At 44.1% G+C, this 17947-nt stretch overlaps 1 protein-coding gene across 1 annotated transcript in view; it reads right to left on the bottom strand.

Annotated features, from left to right (window-relative positions):
* The window catches only part of LOC308134735 (teneurin-3), a gene marked incomplete at its 5' end in the record, with an annotated part of 101370 nt that overhangs the window by 59087 nt on the left and 24336 nt on the right, over positions 1-17947 (bottom strand). The window contains 4 exon segments of the mRNA XM_080502516.1: positions 4302-4348; positions 4350-4522; positions 5989-6135; positions 11561-11746. Of these exon segments, the coding sequence (XP_080358642.1) occupies positions 4302-4348; positions 4350-4522; positions 5989-6135; positions 11561-11746 (553 nt within the window).

Here is a 17947-nt window from a genome sequence, read left to right as displayed (position 1 = left end):
TGTTATCACGGTGACTGTCAAAATAAAACTACCCAGGTGGATTGTTATCACGGTGACTGTCAAAATAAAACCACTAAGCTGGATTGTTTTCACATGACTGTCAAAATACAACTACCATGTTGGATTGTTATCACGGTGACTGTCAAAATAAAACCACTAAGCTGGATTGTTTCACATGACTGTCAAAATAAAACTACCATGTTGGATTGTTATCACGGTGACTGTCAAAATAAAACTACAAAGTTGGATTGTTATCACGGTGACTGTCAAAATAAAACTACAAAATTGGATTGATATGGATTGAAAAATGTTGCAGTAGAAATGTTTTTTTTTTGTTGTTTTGGGTTTTTTTTTTTCCCAAACTGAGTTTCGTAAAGTGGTAAAAAAAAAAATAAATAAAAAAGCTGTATGAATGGTTGATTTATTCTAGAAAAATAAAATTAATCATGGCTGGAAAAAGCATCAACAAGACCCCAGGTTCTACTTCTTGTCCCCCCCCCCCCCCACCATCAGCCTCCTCCTCCTCCTCCTCCTCCTCCTCTACCCGGGGGGGGGGGGGGGGGGGGGGGGAGGTGTTGAATACTTCACTTCAGGGCACGTCTAGTCTAGTTAGTCCAGACCGGTGGAGTATTACTCACTCACATTTTCCGTGCTGGGAAATGGATTTGCTCCTGGTCACCCCCCCCCCCCCCCCCCCCCCCCCCCCCCCCCCCCCCCGCGCCCACTCCCCCCCCACCCCCTCTAAAAAACTGTATTTTCTTTGGCACTCCTGCAGAATAAATCACCGACAGAAGATTCATGCATGATTAAAGCCTCCCAGACCCTCAGCCATTATTCAGCAGGGCTGCAGGGCCTCCAGGTAGAACTCGTCTGAACAGCCGTTCTTGTTCTAAAGTGTGAAGCGATTTGTTAAGTCGGTCCTTCGTCTGACGGTAAAGACGGCCAGATATTCCTCCATCAACATTTAATCACGCCCCCACTGCTCAGGCCACAAAGCAGCATTTTTTAAAAAGTGTTCCCTCTGCATTTGTCACCGGTGGAAAGAAGAAGAAGAAGAAGAAAAAAGAAAGTCTCATTCTGCCACTTTGTCAGCAGGTGGTATACGACGTCTACAAGGTCTACGAGGTCTACAAGGTCTACGATGTCTACAAGGTCTACGATGTCTACGAGGTCTACGATGTCTACGAGGTCTACGATGTCTACAAGGCAGAGGTTGATCAACAGCTGCAGTCCCTCTCTTCTTCTTTCCCTCCATCGCAGGTCTGGATCTCCCCTCGTTTATTTACTGGCTCAAACGACAACAAGGACACTTGACATCCGAGGTTCACTCCTCCTCCTCCTCCTCCTCCTCCTCCTCCTCCCCCCGGCGAGTCTCTGTCCATCTTCTGAGAGGACGCCGGGAGAACCGAAGCAAAACGCCACAAATTAATCACAACACTTGTTTACTGCCGCGTCCTGAAGCCTGAGAAAACCCTGGAACACTAGAACCCTGGAGCCCTAGGAACCCTTGAACCCTGGAGCCCTGGGAACCCTGGAACCCCGGAGCCCTGGAACCATGTAGCCCTAGGAACCCTGTAGCCCTAGAAACCCTGGAACCCTGGCACCCTGGAGCCCTAGGAACCCTAGGAACCCTGGAACCCTAGGAACCCTGGCACCCTGAGCCCTAGGAACCCTGGAACACTGGAACCCTGGAGCCCTAGGAACCCTGGAACCCTGGAACCCTCTGCACCCGGCCTGGCCGATAAACCCAAAGTGTACCGATACTGAAATTTACGAAAATTGGCGACGTGCCGTCCGTCGTTAAATCCCCCGTTTTCAGCTGCAGACCAGACGAAGTCCCGGTCTGATCCTCGGTTCTTCTCATTTCAAGTCATCTGATCTCATCAGATCTTCAACATCTCAACTAAAAATACTTTCTTTGTATTTTCTTCAATTATTTTCAGACAGTGTCGTTTTACTGTCCTTTAAAGTGTCAATAAATAGGTCCAGGAAGTCATCCTGCCACATGCAGGGGGCGCCGTGGAGTCGCTACCGCCCATTTATGTTTATGGAGGTGAAGTGATCAATACATCCCGGTATTGATCTGAGGCCGTACCGCCCAGCCCTACTCTGCACCTCCATACCGTCGTCCCGTTGAGACATCAGATCTCACAGACCCATTCAGAAATCCCTCCTCCGGCTGACTTTTATTTTGATAAGATCTCCCCTGCTGAGGCTGTGGATGAATGAGTCACGCTGTCACCTCACGCAAACGTTAAAAAACTAAGTAAGAGTGAAAACCTCCTTCATTACGTCAGTTCATGCTGATGGTTGTTGTTTTTTTTTAAAGGACATAATTAATGTTGCCAAATCTAGTCGCAGTGCTTGTTTGCAGAGCGACTGAAATGTTGTCTTTGACTATAAAACTAACTTGTTCGGGAGATTAAAAAAACAAAAAAATAAAAAGCAGATGAATATTGTGAGCAAGAGAGCTAATGCCACTGCCAGACATGAAATCGACAGTAAGCTGAAGACAATGAGGACGAGGATTACCGAGAACTCGGCTGGGGGGAATTGCCTCATTCTATATTTCCAGTAAAGCGCGCTATTTACATACGGATTACTTTAAACTATTGGAGGAAATATTCCCAGAGCCCTTCTGCACACACTTAGCAACCATTCCCCTCTCCGTCAGTCACAAACCGCCGCTCCTCACTGGCAGCAGATCTGGGATCTGTTCCAGTGGCGACGACGACTCGGTTCCTCATCCACGATATACTGATCTACGATCTCTTGATCTACGATCTATTGAGCTACAATCGACTGATCTACTGATCCATTGATCTACAATCTACTGATCCATGATCGACTGATCTACGATCTACTGATCCACGATCTACAATCTACTGATCCACAATCTACAATCTACTGATCCACGATCTACTGATCCACGATCTACAATCTACTGATCCACAATCTACAATCTACTGATCCACGATCTACTGATCCATGATCTACTGATCCACGATGTACAATCTACTGATCCACAATCTACAATCTACTGATCCACAATCTACAATCTACTGATCCACGATCTACTGATCCACAATCTACAATCTACTGATCCACGATCTACTGATCCACAATCTACAATCTACTGATCCACAATCTACAATCTACTGATCCACGATTTACTGATCCACAATCTACAATCTACTGATCCACGATCTACTGATCCACGATCTACAATCTACTGATCCACAATCTACAATCTACTGATCCACGATCTACTGATCCACGATCTACAATCTACTGATCCACAATCTACAATCTACTGATCTACGATGTACTGATCTATGATCTACTGATCCATGATCTATGATCTACTGATCCACAATCTACTGATCCACAATCTACTGATCTACAATCTACTGATTTAGTACGACGTTGCGTTCATCCATCATTCAAACTGGAGAGTAAACTCATCATTATGTAATTGTTAGGAGCTTCGTGAGCTTGATGTTGTGGTTCCAATCTACTGATCTACTGATATACTGATCCACGATCGACTGATCTACAATCTACAATCTACTGATCCACGATCGACTGATCTACAATCTACTGATCTACAATCTACTGATCTACAATCTACTGATTTAGTACCGCTAAATCAGTAGATTCCACTTGAAGGATCTGGGTGTTTAAAAAACTCCTAAATCACATTTCCTGGCCTGATGTAAAACTTTCCCTGCTTTTCCGTCTGAAGTGAGTTTTTAATTTAAACCCAAGTTTAAGCCAAGGTCCACACGGAGCCGTGCCTGTGCATGGATAACAATAACGATGCATTAAACACTTAACGGAGCTCAACCAAACGCATTTTTTATGAGTGTTGGACCAAAACTTTTCATCAAAGTGGAATAATACATTTAGCCTTTGTTTGATGGTTTATTGATAAAAATAGTTCCACACAGGGGAGGCACACATACAGCGAGTCTGAAAAAGATGTTTAAGATTTGGCCTAATACATACCTATATATATATATATATATATAGTAAGTGCAGCCTGTTAATGACTCTATAAAATGATATATGTGTGTTTATATGCAATATTCTCTGCTTTTCCTTCCGTTCTATTCGAGGAAGCCACCTAATCTCACAGATTTTAGTCACGGGGGTTATTTTTAACTTCCTGGCAGACAAACAGCCGAACCACAGTAAAGTCGTCACCGCGGAGACGAAGACGAGATTCTCCGGGACGCTTCAGAGTCGCCGCACAGACGCCAGACGTCTCCCCACAGTTGGGTTAGGGTTAGCCGCCCTACCTGCCGTTGAAGGGGTTGTCCCAGGGGATCACGTGACTGCCGCCGGGGGCCAATCAGGAAGCTGACGCGCTCGTAGAAGCTCTTGGCCATGAGCTGAGCGGCGGAGCCCTGACCCTGGCCGGCGGCGGCGGCGGCGGGGTCGGCCGAGCCGCGGCAGTAGGGCTGACCCTGACAGGACGTCTGGGCGCAGCAGTCCGGGTCCATGCAGTCCACCAGGCCGTCTGGAACACAGGGGGGGTGAGGGGGAGGGGGGGGGCAGTCAGGACGGAACAGCCTGGAGACGTCCTAGTTGGTGACAGTTTGACCGTCCGGTGCATCGCGGTCACTACGGTGGACAGTAACTTTCTCTTTAATACATTGGTTTCTATGGTGGAACTGCACATCAGCCTAGGACAGAGTTTTTCAACCACGGGAAATTATCCAATTTCACATATTTTTCTAGAATCATTTGCTCTCACAGCGACAGTGTGTTGCAGAGTAATCATGTATAAATACTCTTCACCACTAGAGGGCAGCGCAGAACTTTGCGGGTGAAATGTAAAGTGACAGACGTCAGTGTGGTTCATCTCCACCTCCTGCTACCATCTTGTATCAAAGTACTGTGTCAGTGACAGTGATGGAGAAGTTTTTGAAAAGGAAGAATGTGAACCAGGATCTCAGCTCTTCATCCATCAGGTCCAGGTTTCACACTATTAAAAAAAGTCCTTGCTTTCTGGATTTACTGGATTCCTGTTGATAAAACTTTGATGAGAAAGACTTTATATTGTTAATAGAGGCTACAGAGTTTAACACTTTAACATTTTCGGCTCCAGATTGTTCCAAACAAAAAAGTGTGCCTCGACTCAAAAAGGTTTGCTCTAGAGTGCTCTCTGCTGCCATCGCCCATTCAGGTCAATTCAGTGGCCAGTCGGTGTAACTGCAAGTAAATCCAAGATGGCCAACAATCTGTACATAACAAAAGACTGACCTGTAAAAAAAAAAATGCTGTTTTGATGTTATAATGCAGTGACTGCAAATTCAAAATGGCTAAAATGTAGACCATGAAAAGTGCGATTAATCTGGATTAATTTGTAAAAACATTGAGCACAAGTTTAATTCTTGCGGTTTCTCGAGCCACGGAGCAGAAATTTGAAAGGAAATCTATGCGAATTGACCAAAAACTAAAGCGCGTCAGTCACAGCTGCTTCAAGATATAATATACGCACAAAGAAATTAAAACCTGAGTGTTTGAATCGATTGTAGATGAAGATTATTGCATAATTGCACATTCACCTGAATTCTCCCCCTTGATTTTAACGAAAGCAGCAGCGGAAAGGAAACGAGTCGACCTCAAATAAACCTCAGAACTTCTGGTCACGTCGTTAAAAACGCGTCTCGGTGGTGGTGGTGGGGGGGGGGGGGGGGATTAACATACCGAGAAAGTCACCGCTACATTTCCCTTTAATTTAATTGATCTACTGTACATTTATTTCAAACCGGGGCTGTTTAACAACCTGCTCCGCCGCCGCATTTGCATTTTTGTTTCTTTTCCCCGTGATGTTTTATGTATGATTGATTTGTTGTGTTAGTTTTGCATCAAAGACCATCTTCTATCTGCCACAATGAGGGAGGCACAAGTGTCCTCTCTCCTCTCTCTCTCTCTCTCTCTCTCTCCTTCATGGGAGCCAAAAGACAATTTGTCTCCCACCTCCCTCGTTGTCCTTGCCGTCAGAGCACAGCGTCTCCGTGGCGACGTCGCAGCCCAGCCCTCGCCACCCGGCCTGGCAGATGCAGTGCCAGACGTTCTGATCCAGGACGCACCTCCCGTTGTTGTTGCACAGGCCGGGGCAGCCGTCTGTCAACAGAGCATGTGGGCGTCAGAACCAAAGGGGGAGGGGGGGGGGGGTATTTAGAGTGGACAGTGGGGGCAAGAGGAGGGACAAAAAAGGATGAGAGGAGACAGTATTGAGTGAACATACAATACGATACAGCTCTGACAGGACTGGGGGGGGGGGGGGGGGGGGAGGAGGGGGGGGGCTGTGAGGAGTTACAGTCGTTTCACATGAGTTTGGGTTTTTTTTATTTTAAAGGCGTGTGCAGCTGCAGTGAAAAATGAAAGCAAGAGAGGGGAAATAAAGAGGGAGAACGAAGGAAAAAAAAAAAAAAAAAAGCAAAGCAGTTTAGTTATTAATAATAATAGACCAGAGCCGGAGTCTGAATGCATGTTGAGTTAAATCCACAAACTCTAAATCAAAGTTTGAATGACACTGTTTGAAGTTCAAGTGACACATTGTGAGGATTTATGATTGAACAAATCCTCACAATGTGCGTCTTAAATGAATGGCTGCCTCATGTCAAACCCAGTCAACTGGGTTTTTTTCCCCTTGTATTAAAATTTCAAGGATTTTTTATTTATTTTTTTTTTTTTTTTCAAAGTTGCCCAAATCCCACTTAAGAGGCAAAAAAAAAAAAAAGGTTTATTGCTTTTGCCTGAAGAGAAAAATACAAAAATAAATAGAAATAGCCCATTGCAGATGTGAGAAACACTCATGTGAAGTAACGGCAACGTCAAGGGGAAGAGGAAGTAGATATATATATATATGTAAAATTAGGTAGAGGGGGGGGGAGAAGGGGGGGGTTGGGGAGAGAGAGAGGGTGGGGGGGGGGGGGCTTTAGTTCCAACATCTACAGAAAACAGTGCAGTCGCTGCCAAATCGCATTCCTTCTAGTGGAGGGTGAAGACAGGGAGTCCAAACACGACTAAACCACACCAGTTCAGGGCGTTTAATCTGGCAGACACAGGGAATTAAGACAAGGTGGTGGTGGAAAGGGGGGGGGGGGTGGGGGGGTGGGGGGGTGGGGGGGTCAGGATCACAGCAGAAACATTATGATCGACTCGGACATAAAACAGGTGTATAAACGCCGTGCTAGGAAAGACAGAGAGCGGGGGGGGGGATTGTTGGTGACAATCTCCCTCGAGGAGGGGGTGGCGGTGGGTGGGGGGGGGTAGTGGTTCAATTTACCTTTATATCCTATCTTGACCGCTCCTATTACACAACCGAGGAAAGGGAAACATTTGGAAAAGAAAATTACTTATCTCCGTGGTGGCAGAGAGCGCGGACTGACAAACACATTGTTGACTTGTTTAAGGACGTACAAAAAAAAGTGGAGACGCCGGCTCGCGTACCTGCTTAGATATATATTTAAGATTTTAATTTGTTTTCCCCGTAGATCACCGTCGTCTTCTCCACGTTTTAGCCTCTGATTTGATTTAATTTTGTCTTTTTTTTTGTCTCCACTGTGCGTGTGAATGGCAGCAGTGACGGGATGTTAACACACAGAGTGGCAAGCTGCAGGCTCACACACTTTTATTTAGTTTAAATAAAGGTCACTTTTCTTTTTTCATTTTTGCAGCAAAATAAAAAAAAAACAAAACTGGATTAGAAAATAAATAGGTAAAAAAAAACAAAAAAACATCTAGCATGAGGAGAATAAATCTCAAGCAAAAACAAAAAGAAAAAAAAGAAAAGTAAAAAAGAAAAAGTAGTTTTTTTTACCTGATACTCTAGAATCCAGGGCTACACATGTGAGCCAAGAGGGAGTTGGGAAGAGACAGACAGAGCAGGCAGACAGGAGTACAGACATAAGGCAGAGAGGAGAATGGATGTAAGTAGGAGTCAGGCAGAGAAATGCAAATAGACAAAAACATGGAGATATATTTGTTTGAGAAAAGCGACAAAAGAAACAGAAGGTGCATCGGATTGGAGGCTGAGCTCCAGCGAGAGGAAGGAATCTGTAACAAACTTGTGGTTGCATTTGTTAATTAAAACACTCGCTGGCTCGTCACAATTACACATTGCATGAATATTCTAAGAAGGGAAAGAAAAAAAAGAAAAATGTAAAAATCGCCTTTTCTTTCCTGCAAAAAGCGCCGTAAATTGCGATGAAAGTCTCTTCTATAGGAAGGCAAATGAAGAAATCGAGCGACTTGTGCTGGGGTAAAATATGCACTGTTAACTCGCTCCATCTGCTTTGCTGTGCCAGAGCGGGCGAAGCACAAAGACGAACACACACGGCGGCTCCTCTTGATATCTGAGTGTTGTAACACGCTTTGTTTCTCCAAACCCTGTGAGCCGGTTTCATCTGGGTCTGCTTCAAAACATTTCACTGCGGGCTTGTCGGGGTGTGCACAACTCAGCCTCATCATGAAGCACAATACTGCACAGATTTTTATATATTTATATACTTTCTTTTTCTTTCCCCCCCCCCCCCCCCTCCACACTTCCTCCGTCATCTCCACTCCGGTGATTTGAACCACACGCCCCGGCAGCACACTAAGACAAATCAGAAACACCTTAGCGCTGGAACGGCGGCGACAATGGGCTTTAGCCTTGCATATAAAACAGGATCTCGAGTGTTTGTGAATAAAGGACGGCCGAGGAAGTCCCCCCCCCCCCCCCCCCCCCCCCCCCCCCACCCATTCAGGCTCTGGCCATGTAATGTGATTAAAGAAGGCGCTTTGTGCAAATGGGCAGTTTATTCAGGGTGTGAGAGACAAAATAAGCTCCCCGCTTTGCGAGGAGTTACTTCTGCGAGGAAAGAGAAAGGAAAAAGGTCTGCGGCGAGGCGGGAGAGATTAATACGATGAGATCAGGAATGTGACCTCCACCCCCCCACCCCCCCCCCCTCCAGAGAGATGGATCCGGGCAGACGGGAGATTGCCGCTGATGAGAGAAGGTGTAAATACATAATTAGGGTTGAGGAGTTTTGGAGTGGTGGATGGTTGTCTGGCGGGGTGGGGGGGGGGGAGACGTGTCGTCCTGAAGGGGCTGCGGGGGGGGTGGATGGGGGTGGATTGGGGGGGGGTCAGGGTGTCGAGGCAGCCGCAGTCAAAGGCCAACGGGAAGCAGCCACCTCGCGACTCATTATCCTCGTTAATGGCGGCTGAAGCGCCGACCGTTTGGGGGAAAATGACATTCCAAGGAGGCCGAGCCGCGGCTCCATGATCCCCGAGTACCTGCCCCCGGGGGCCCCGGATACCTGAGGACCACTTCAGCTGTGGAGGGAGGGAGGGAGGGAGGGAGAGAGAGAGGTGGAGCACCTGAGCCCAGGATGGAGTGACGAGCTCGTCGTCCTGAGGAAAGAAAAGTCGACCATTCCAACTCGCTTTCGCTCCTGCACCAGAAGATGTTTGGTTAAAATGTTCTTTTTTGTGTTTTCATGAAACACTTTCGGTTTGTTGGCTGCAGCACATCATTAAACTTTCAGTTTCGCCTAAGATGCACACGTGGGGTCAGAAATGACCCCACGGGTTGTTATTCTTCAACATCTTTAAAATGAAAATGGAGAGACTGCTAGGGTGGTGAGACCGATGACATCACAATTTATTCTTTTGAATGTTTTATTCTCATTTGTAGTTTTTTTTTTAATGTGTTTGTAGTTATTAATCTGTTTGTATGGTTTTATACTTAGTTAGTGTTGGACTGTTTAGTTTAGTTTTTATGTGCAGTCTCATGTGAAGCACTTGGAAACGCTTTGTTGTTAAAATGTGCTATATAAATAAAGTGGATTGGATTGGATTGGATCACACGTGTACGTGGGACAGTATTGACAGTCAAAGTTGCATTAGACAATATAAGATGATATCAGATGTGTAAGTGGGACTGTCAGAGTTGCTAAGAATTAAAGTTTCACAGAAGATTCCAGAGGAACTGCTTGTGGAAGAGTGAGGTCGTGATACAAAAACGGCAATTTCTTAAAATCAATGAAAAAATCAATAAAAATGCAAATGCCTCATGTCACAACATGTTTTATGAGGAATACCTGGAATATGAAAATATTACGACTCTTTGTTTTAAAGATTTTGAAGAATAACAACCCAGTATATTGGCAAAAACACATTGATTTGTATTGGGGTCATTTTTGACCCCACGTGTGGAAAAGTGTAGTTTCTGGTAGGTTGAGCATCCGAAGGGTTAACAATGAATCCGGTCCTTGTTGTCCCCACGAGGGGACGGTGGTGACGTCCTCTTCCTGTCTTCTGTAATTTGTCCATTGTCCCCCCATTTGTTTTTGAAATGGTGTCTCTTGGAGCCTCAGTCTCTCCACTACATGAATTGAATGATCTCATCTGTTCCGAGCCCCAGGTAGAAAACCTCACAAGATCTGAGTGTCTGACATCCGAGAATTACATTTAGATTTTGTCCCAGTAGTGTTTGATATTTGTGCATGATTAAAATATACCTGTGGTCTGAAAAAAGAAAAAAGAAATCCCTTTTGTTTGCATTTCCTCTCTGATGTTAATATTTCATCTTCTCCCACACTGGCCATCATTTTGATTGTTGGAGGAACAGAAATATTTCCAAATGGAAAATCAGCACCTGTCCATCCCTCTATCTGCCATCCTTCCATCAATCATTCATCCATCCGTCTTTTGATTCAGTAATCCAGGAATTCCAATGTTTTAAAACTTTAAAACTACATGATTAAAATAAAAGACTGACGAGACCAAATAAATAAAATTGAAGTAAAACTAATCCAGAACTGCATGTAAACACTGATGGCTTTCTAAAATGTGTAGTCTGTAGTTTGTAGCTTGTATTCTGAAGTGTGTAGTTTGTAGTCTGTAGTTTGTCTTGTATAGTTTATAGTTTGTAGTCTGTAGTTTGTAGTCTGTGGTTTGTATTGTATAGTTTATAGTTTGTAGTCCGTAGTTTGTAGTCTGTGGTTTGTATTGTATAGTTTATAGTTTGTAGTCCGTAGTTTGTAGTCTGTGGTTTGTATTGTATAGTTTATAGTTTATAGTCTGTAATCTGGAGTCTGGAGTTTGTAGTTTACAGTCTTTAGTTTGTAGTTTGCAGGCTGTAGTTTGTAGTCTGGCGTCTGTAAGTCTGTAGTTTATAGTCTGGAGTTTGTAGTCTGTAATTTATAGTCTGGAGTTTGTAGTCTGTAGTTTATAGTCTGTAGTTTATAGTCTGGAGTTTGTAGTCTGTAGTTTATAGTCTGGAGTTTGTAGTCCTTAGTTTGTAGTTTGCAGTACTTAGTTTGTAGTCGAGTCTGAAGTTTGTAGTCCTTAGTTTGTAGTTTGTAGTCTGTAGTTTGTGGTCTGTAGTTTAAGCGTCACAATCTGTGTCTTTGCAGCCTCAGATCAAAGCCACTTCTGAAAATCCTGTCACTCCTCCACAGAAGCGTGTGTGTGTGTGTGCATGCATGCGTGTGTGTGTGTGTGCGTGTGTGTGTGTGTGTGTGCGTGCGTGCGTGCGTGCGTGCGTGTGTCTCACCGATGGTGCAGTGCTCCCCCGTCCAGCCCTGGTGGCAGTCACACTTGCCCTCCCGGCAGACGCCGTGGTCGATGCAGCGGGGGTGACAGTCCCTCTGCTCACACTGGGGCCCCGCCCAGCCCTCCTCGCAGTGACACACTCCGCCGATGCAGGAGCCGCGGGGGCCGCAGTCCACCACACACACTTCTGTCGGAGGAGGAGAGGGGGGGGGGGAAGATCAAAGAGCCGTGGGGGAAGATCAAAGAGCCGTGGGGACGCCGCGTCTGTGTTTCGGTATTCTGCGTCCGCCGCCACAGGAAGACGTAGGGCGAATAACTAACTGTACACAAAACCAAAATGTTCTCTAAAGAAATTCTCCGGCGCTGCTGCACACGTCTGACACTATTTCATGCGAAGAGACCGGCGATTGCGGCCATCTGTTAACGGGAGGTTTAAGTTGCACGGCGTCAGTGGGACGCCGCCTCCCGCTCTCCGGACCGCCGCGACTCCGCGACTCTCAAATGAGGCTCGACGCGCAATAATGTCAACAAAAGTGAAAGTGGCCAGGAATGGAGAGCCTCATCAGCTTTTATACTGCCGGAAACAAAACTCTTCTTTTAAAGAGCCTCGTATGAATATTGATATGTAATGTTATTGTTGTTATGACTTCTGGATTTAATAAAGTCCAATAAATTCTCGGGCACTGGACGTTTTATTGGTAAACTGTTTACTGCGGCGCAGTAACGCCGTGGCCCCGGACCGCTGGGAGACGTACCGAGGCTTTGTTGGGGAGTAACTCAACAGCCAAGAGCTTCACACATAACCAGGGACGTGTCCCCAATTCTCGACTTTTATACGCACCGACCGGATTCCGTCAGCGCTGCCGAGTACCGATGCGCGAAAAATGCGCGTAGCGAAACGGCACCATGTTTCGCGACCGAAACGCTGAGGAATTTAGGGAAACTCCTGGTTTAGCAATAGATTCTTCCCAATGCTGAAGAATGCACCATGTGACAACCTCAGATCTACCATCATACATCTACAATCACAGATCTACCATCACAGATCTACCGTCACGGTCTACGTCACAGATCTACCATCACGGATCGACCATCACAGATCGACCATCACAGATCTACCATCACAGATCTACCGTCACGGATCTACCATCACAGATCTACCATCACGGATCGACCATCACGGATCTACTATCACGGATCTACCATCACAGATCGACCATCACAGATCTACCATCACAGATCTACCATCACGGATCGACCATCACGGATCGACCATCACAGATCTACCATCACAGACCTACCATCACAGATCTACCATCACGGATCTACCATCACGGATCGACCATCACAGATCTACCATCACGGATCGACCATCACGGATCTACCATCACGGATCTACCATCACGGATCGACCATCACGGATCTACCATCACAGATCTACCATCACAGTTCTACCATCACAGATCTACCATCACAGATCTACCATCACAGCTTGACCATCACAGATCTACCATCACAGCTTGACCATCACAGATCTACCATCACAGATCTACCATCACGGATCTACCATCACAGATCTACCATCACAGTTCTACCATCACAGATCTACCATCACAGATCTACCATCACAGATCTACCATCACAGATCTACCATCACAGATCTACCATGACAGATCACCAATCACAGATCTACCATCACAGGTCTACCATCACAGGTCTACCATCACAGATCTACCATCACAGATCTACCATCAGAACAGCAGTTACTGGAGGTGGGTTAGAATGTGTACATTAAGACAAAACACTGCGTAGGTGTAGTTCAGGGATTTCATGTTGAAGAAACTTGTGAAACAACTGCGACGTTAAAATACAAACACTTGATGTTGTTTTGATATAAATAAATAAATGAAATAAATATGTCATGTTAAACAGTTTTAGATTTTATAATTAAACACTAACTTTTTTCCCAAACGCTTTGAACCCTGCAGCTAATAACACGACGCGGCTAATTTATGTATTTTTCCAGGTTAACGGGTTTCATGCCGCCAGATTCTACTTCGTCATGTAGATACATGATGTTTTTAGCCTCTGTTTCTTCTAAAGTGTTCTTAAAAGTGACATTTGTGCTCCTGGTGAGCTCGTCTTGCTGCTTCCCCGCAGGAGCTCCAGGAGCTGAGTGCCGTAAATGAGGCATTCAGGAGCATCACGTAAACTAGAGCACTGGACTCCGTGGCTGAGGAATCTTCCTTCTCAGAGTCACAGTCAGCAAATAACCGATAAAATACTTTATCAACAGAGATAAAACACTTGCTGATTATGTCTCTGTGTCTCTGTGTGTCTGCAGCTTCGCAGCAGGAGCACTCGGCACACAGCCCAACGCTGTGTTGTGCAGCTCCAGCACTGTGAAAGACAGATTTGCGGGAATTAATGAAAATATGAGCAAACCCCGTGTTCCTGCAGTGGAATTCTTGTCCTGTTGCAACGTGGACGCCTGAGACTTATCAAGTGTGACTTATATATGTTTTTGTTTGTTTTTTTTGTTGTTAGATTTTGCAGGTGCGACTTAAATTCAGGTGCGCTCCGTAGTGCGGAAAATCCGGCATACAGACACAAAGCGGGGCATTTTATTCATGTCATTTTGTTTCCCGTCCCGCAGCGACATTAACTCATTTTTATCAGAGCGATTTCATGAACCTCTTTCCTTTCGTTTCAGTCGCCCCGACATGAAAGAAAAGCTGGCACCGCTCAAAAAGCTCTGAAGAATAAAACACTGCAATTACTGAGCATCTACAAGCGTCCACAAACAAGCACTTTTTTTTTTACATAATGTGAAAACGCATTTGCATGTTGGCGGACCGAGGCGACGGGTTGCCGATTTAAGCAGATTCGTGTGTTTAGACTGGGAGGTTTTCTGAGATTCCGGCGCTCCGGAGACGGCCGAGGCGGCGTGATGGATCCGTGTCGTCTATTTTTTTTTTTTTTTGTAGCTTGTATTCTGAAGTGTGTAGTTTGTTGTATGTAGTTTGTATTGTATAGTTTATAGTTTGTAGTCTGTAATCTGGAGTCTGGAGTTTGTAGCTTGTATTCTGAAGTGTGTAGTTTGTAGTCTGTAGTTTGTAATGTATGTTATAGTTTGTAGTCTGTAATCTGGAGTCTGTAGTTTGTATTCCGATTTAAGCAGATTCGTGTGTTTAGACTGGGATGTTTTCTGGGATGTTTGTAGCTTGTATTCTGAAGTGTGTAGTTTGTTTTGTATAGTTTATAGTTTGTAGTCTGTAATCTGGAGACTGTAGTTTGTAGCTTGTATTCTGAAGTGTGTAGTTTGTTGTATGTAGTTTGTATTGTATAGTTTATAGTTTGTAGTCTGTAATCTGGAGTCTGGAGTTTGTAGCTTGTATTCTGAAGTGTGTAGTTTGTTTTGTATAGTTTATAGTTTGTAGTCTGTAATCTGGAGACTGTAGTTTGTAGCTTGTATTCTGAAGTGTGTAGTTTGTTGTATGTAGTTTGTATTGTATAGTTTATAGTTTGTAGTCTGTAATCTGGAGTCTGTAGTTTGTAGCTTGTATTCTGAAGTGTGTAGTTTGTTTTGTATAGTTTATAGTTTGTAGTCTGTAATCTGGAGACTGTAGTTTGTAGCTTGTATTCTGAAGTGTGTAGTTTGTAGTCTGTAGTTTGTATTGTATAGTTTATAGTTTGTAGTCTGTAATCTGGAGTCTGTAGTTTGTAGCTTGTATTCTGAAGTGTGTAGTTTGTATTGTATAGTTTATAGTTTGTAGTCTGTAATCTGGAGTCTGGAGTTTGTAGCTTGTATTCTGAAGTGTGTAGTTTGCAGTCTGTAGTTTGTATCGGATAGTTTATAGTTTGTAGTCTGTAATCTGGAGTCTGTAGTTTGTAGCTTGTATTCTGAAGTGTGTAGTTTGCAGTCTGTAGTTTGTATCGGATAGTTTATAGTTTGTAGTCTGTAATCTGGAGACTGTAGTTTGTAGCTTGTATTCTGAAGTCTGTAGTTTATAGTTTGTAGTCTGGAGTTTGTATTGTATAGTTTATAGTCTGTAATCTGGAGTCTGTAGCTTGTATTCTGAAGTGTGTAGTTTGCAGTCTGTAGTTTGTATTCCGATTTAAGCAGATTCGTGTGTTTAGACTGGGAGGTTTTCTGAGATTCCGGCGCTCCGGAGACGGCCGAGGCGGCGTGATGGATCCGTGTCGTCTATTTTTTTTTTTTTTTGTAGCTTGTATTCTGAAGTGTGTAGTTTGTTGTATGTAGTTTGTATTGTATAGTTTATAGTTTGTAGTCTGTAATCTGGAGTCTGGAGTTTGTAGCTTGTATTCTGAAGTGTGTAGTTTGTAGTCTGTAGTTTGTAATGTATGTTATAGTTTGTAGTCTGTAATCTGGAGTCTGTAGTTTGTATTCCGATTTAAGCAGATTCGTGTGTTTAGACTGGGATGTTTTCTGGGATGTTTGTAGCTTGTATTCTGAAGTGTATAGTTTGTTTTGTATAGTTTATAGTTTGTAGTCTGTAATCTGGAGACTGTAGTTTGTAGCTTGTATTCTGAAGTGTGTAGTTTGTTGTATGTAGTTTGTATTGTATAGTTTATAGTTTGTAGTCTGTAATCTGGAGTCTGGAGTTTGTAGCTTGTATTCTGAAGTGTGTAGTTTGTTTTGTATAGTTTATAGTTTGTAGTCTGTAATCTGGAGACTGTAGTTTGTAGCTTGTATTCTGAAGTGTGTAGTTTGTTGTATGTAGTTTGTATTGTATAGTTTATAGTTTGTAGTCTGTAATCTGGAGTCTGTAGTTTGTAGCTTGTATTCTGAAGTGTGTAGTTTGTTTTGTATAGTTTATAGTTTGTAGTCTGTAATCTGGAGACTGTAGTTTGTAGCTTGTATTCTGAAGTGTGTAGTTTGTAGTCTGTAGTTTGTATTGTATAGTTTATAGTTTGTAGTCTGTAATCTGGAGTCTGTAGTTTGTAGCTTGTATTCTGAAGTGTGTAGTTTGTATTGTATAGTTTATAGTTTGTAGTCTGTAATCTGGAGTCTGGAGTTTGTAGCTTGTATTCTGAAGTGTGTAGTTTGCAGTCTGTAGTTTGTATCGGATAGTTTATAGTTTGTAGTCTGTAATCTGGAGTCTGTAGTTTGTAGCTTGTATTCTGAAGTGTGTAGTTTGCAGTCTGTAGTTTGTATCGGATAGTTTATAGTTTGTAGTCTGTAATCTGGAGACTGTAGTTTGTAGCTTGTATTCTGAAGTCTGTAGTTTATAGTTTGTAGTCTGGAGTTTGTATTGTATAGTTTATAGTCTGTAATCTGGAGTCTGTAGCTTGTATTCTGAAGTGTGTAGTTTGCAGTCTGTAGTTTGTATCGGATAGTTTATAGTTTGTAGTCTGTAATCTGGAGTCTGTAGTTTGTATTCCGATTTAAGCAGATTCGTGTGTTTAGACTGGGAGGTTTTCTGAGATTCCGGCGCTCCGGAGACGGCCGAGGCGCCGTGATGGATCCGTGTCGTCTTTATTTATTTTTTTATTTTTTTTGGAAGATTTCAACAGTGGAACCCGGGGCGAACGCGGCGCGAGAATGAGAAACGCTCCCATTGGAAAGTTAAGCAGGAGAGCCAAGCGCGCTTTCTGCTGTGACAGTCGCTTGCAAAAAAAAAAAAAAAAAAAAAAAAAAAAAAAAGCACCTCGAGTGCGTCCTCCAGTCTGAAGTGACGAGACGCTTCGGGGAAACTTATCCGGCTCCATCACGGATAAGTTTGTGACTTTCTGCAAACTTACCACAGCCTTCGGAGGGGAAAAAAAAAAAAAAAAAAAAACGCAAATTAGCCGACATGACTGCCGCTGAATTCATGGATAAAATATCCACTCAGTTCGCGTTTTTTTTTTTTTTTTTTTTTTGAGCAGTTTTCAGCCAATCTACCCCTCGCTGCTCGGCGCCGTTCGCCGGGGCTCTTTTAACTGTCCGTCTGTTCCAGCCCTCTGAATGGAGTTTCTCTTCGATTGAGGGACCTTGGATGGTTCTGATTAAGCCGAGCCGACACTGTAGAATATTAAGTACGCCTCTGGAGGGGAGTCATTCGATTGCAAAGGAATACCTCCTTCCCATAGAATCTATGCAATCAATTTTTCATTAGAGCAAAAGTGTTTATCTGCCTTTAACATGCCCCCCCCCCCCCCCTCCCCCCCCGACTGCAGCTGCATTGGGGTTGGAGGTGTTCGATCCAGGCTCACGCGCTTGTTAATTAAAGTTTATTTAATTGAAGAAGAACCGCTGCAATAATTACGAGGGAATCCACCAAACCATCCAGGTGGGGTTAGGGTCGGCGTCCCACCCCCCCTCCCCCCCCCCGACCCTGACAAGCCCCACACATCTCCTCGAGTCTGGAAGAAAAAAAACTTT

This window comes from Blennius ocellaris (assembly GCF_963422515.1).
Source record: "Blennius ocellaris genome assembly, chromosome: 9".
Taxonomy (NCBI): domain Eukaryota; kingdom Metazoa; phylum Chordata; class Actinopteri; order Blenniiformes; family Blenniidae; genus Blennius; species Blennius ocellaris.
The sequence above is the reverse complement of the archived record's forward strand: the minus strand, read 5'-3'. Positions and strand labels throughout refer to the sequence as shown.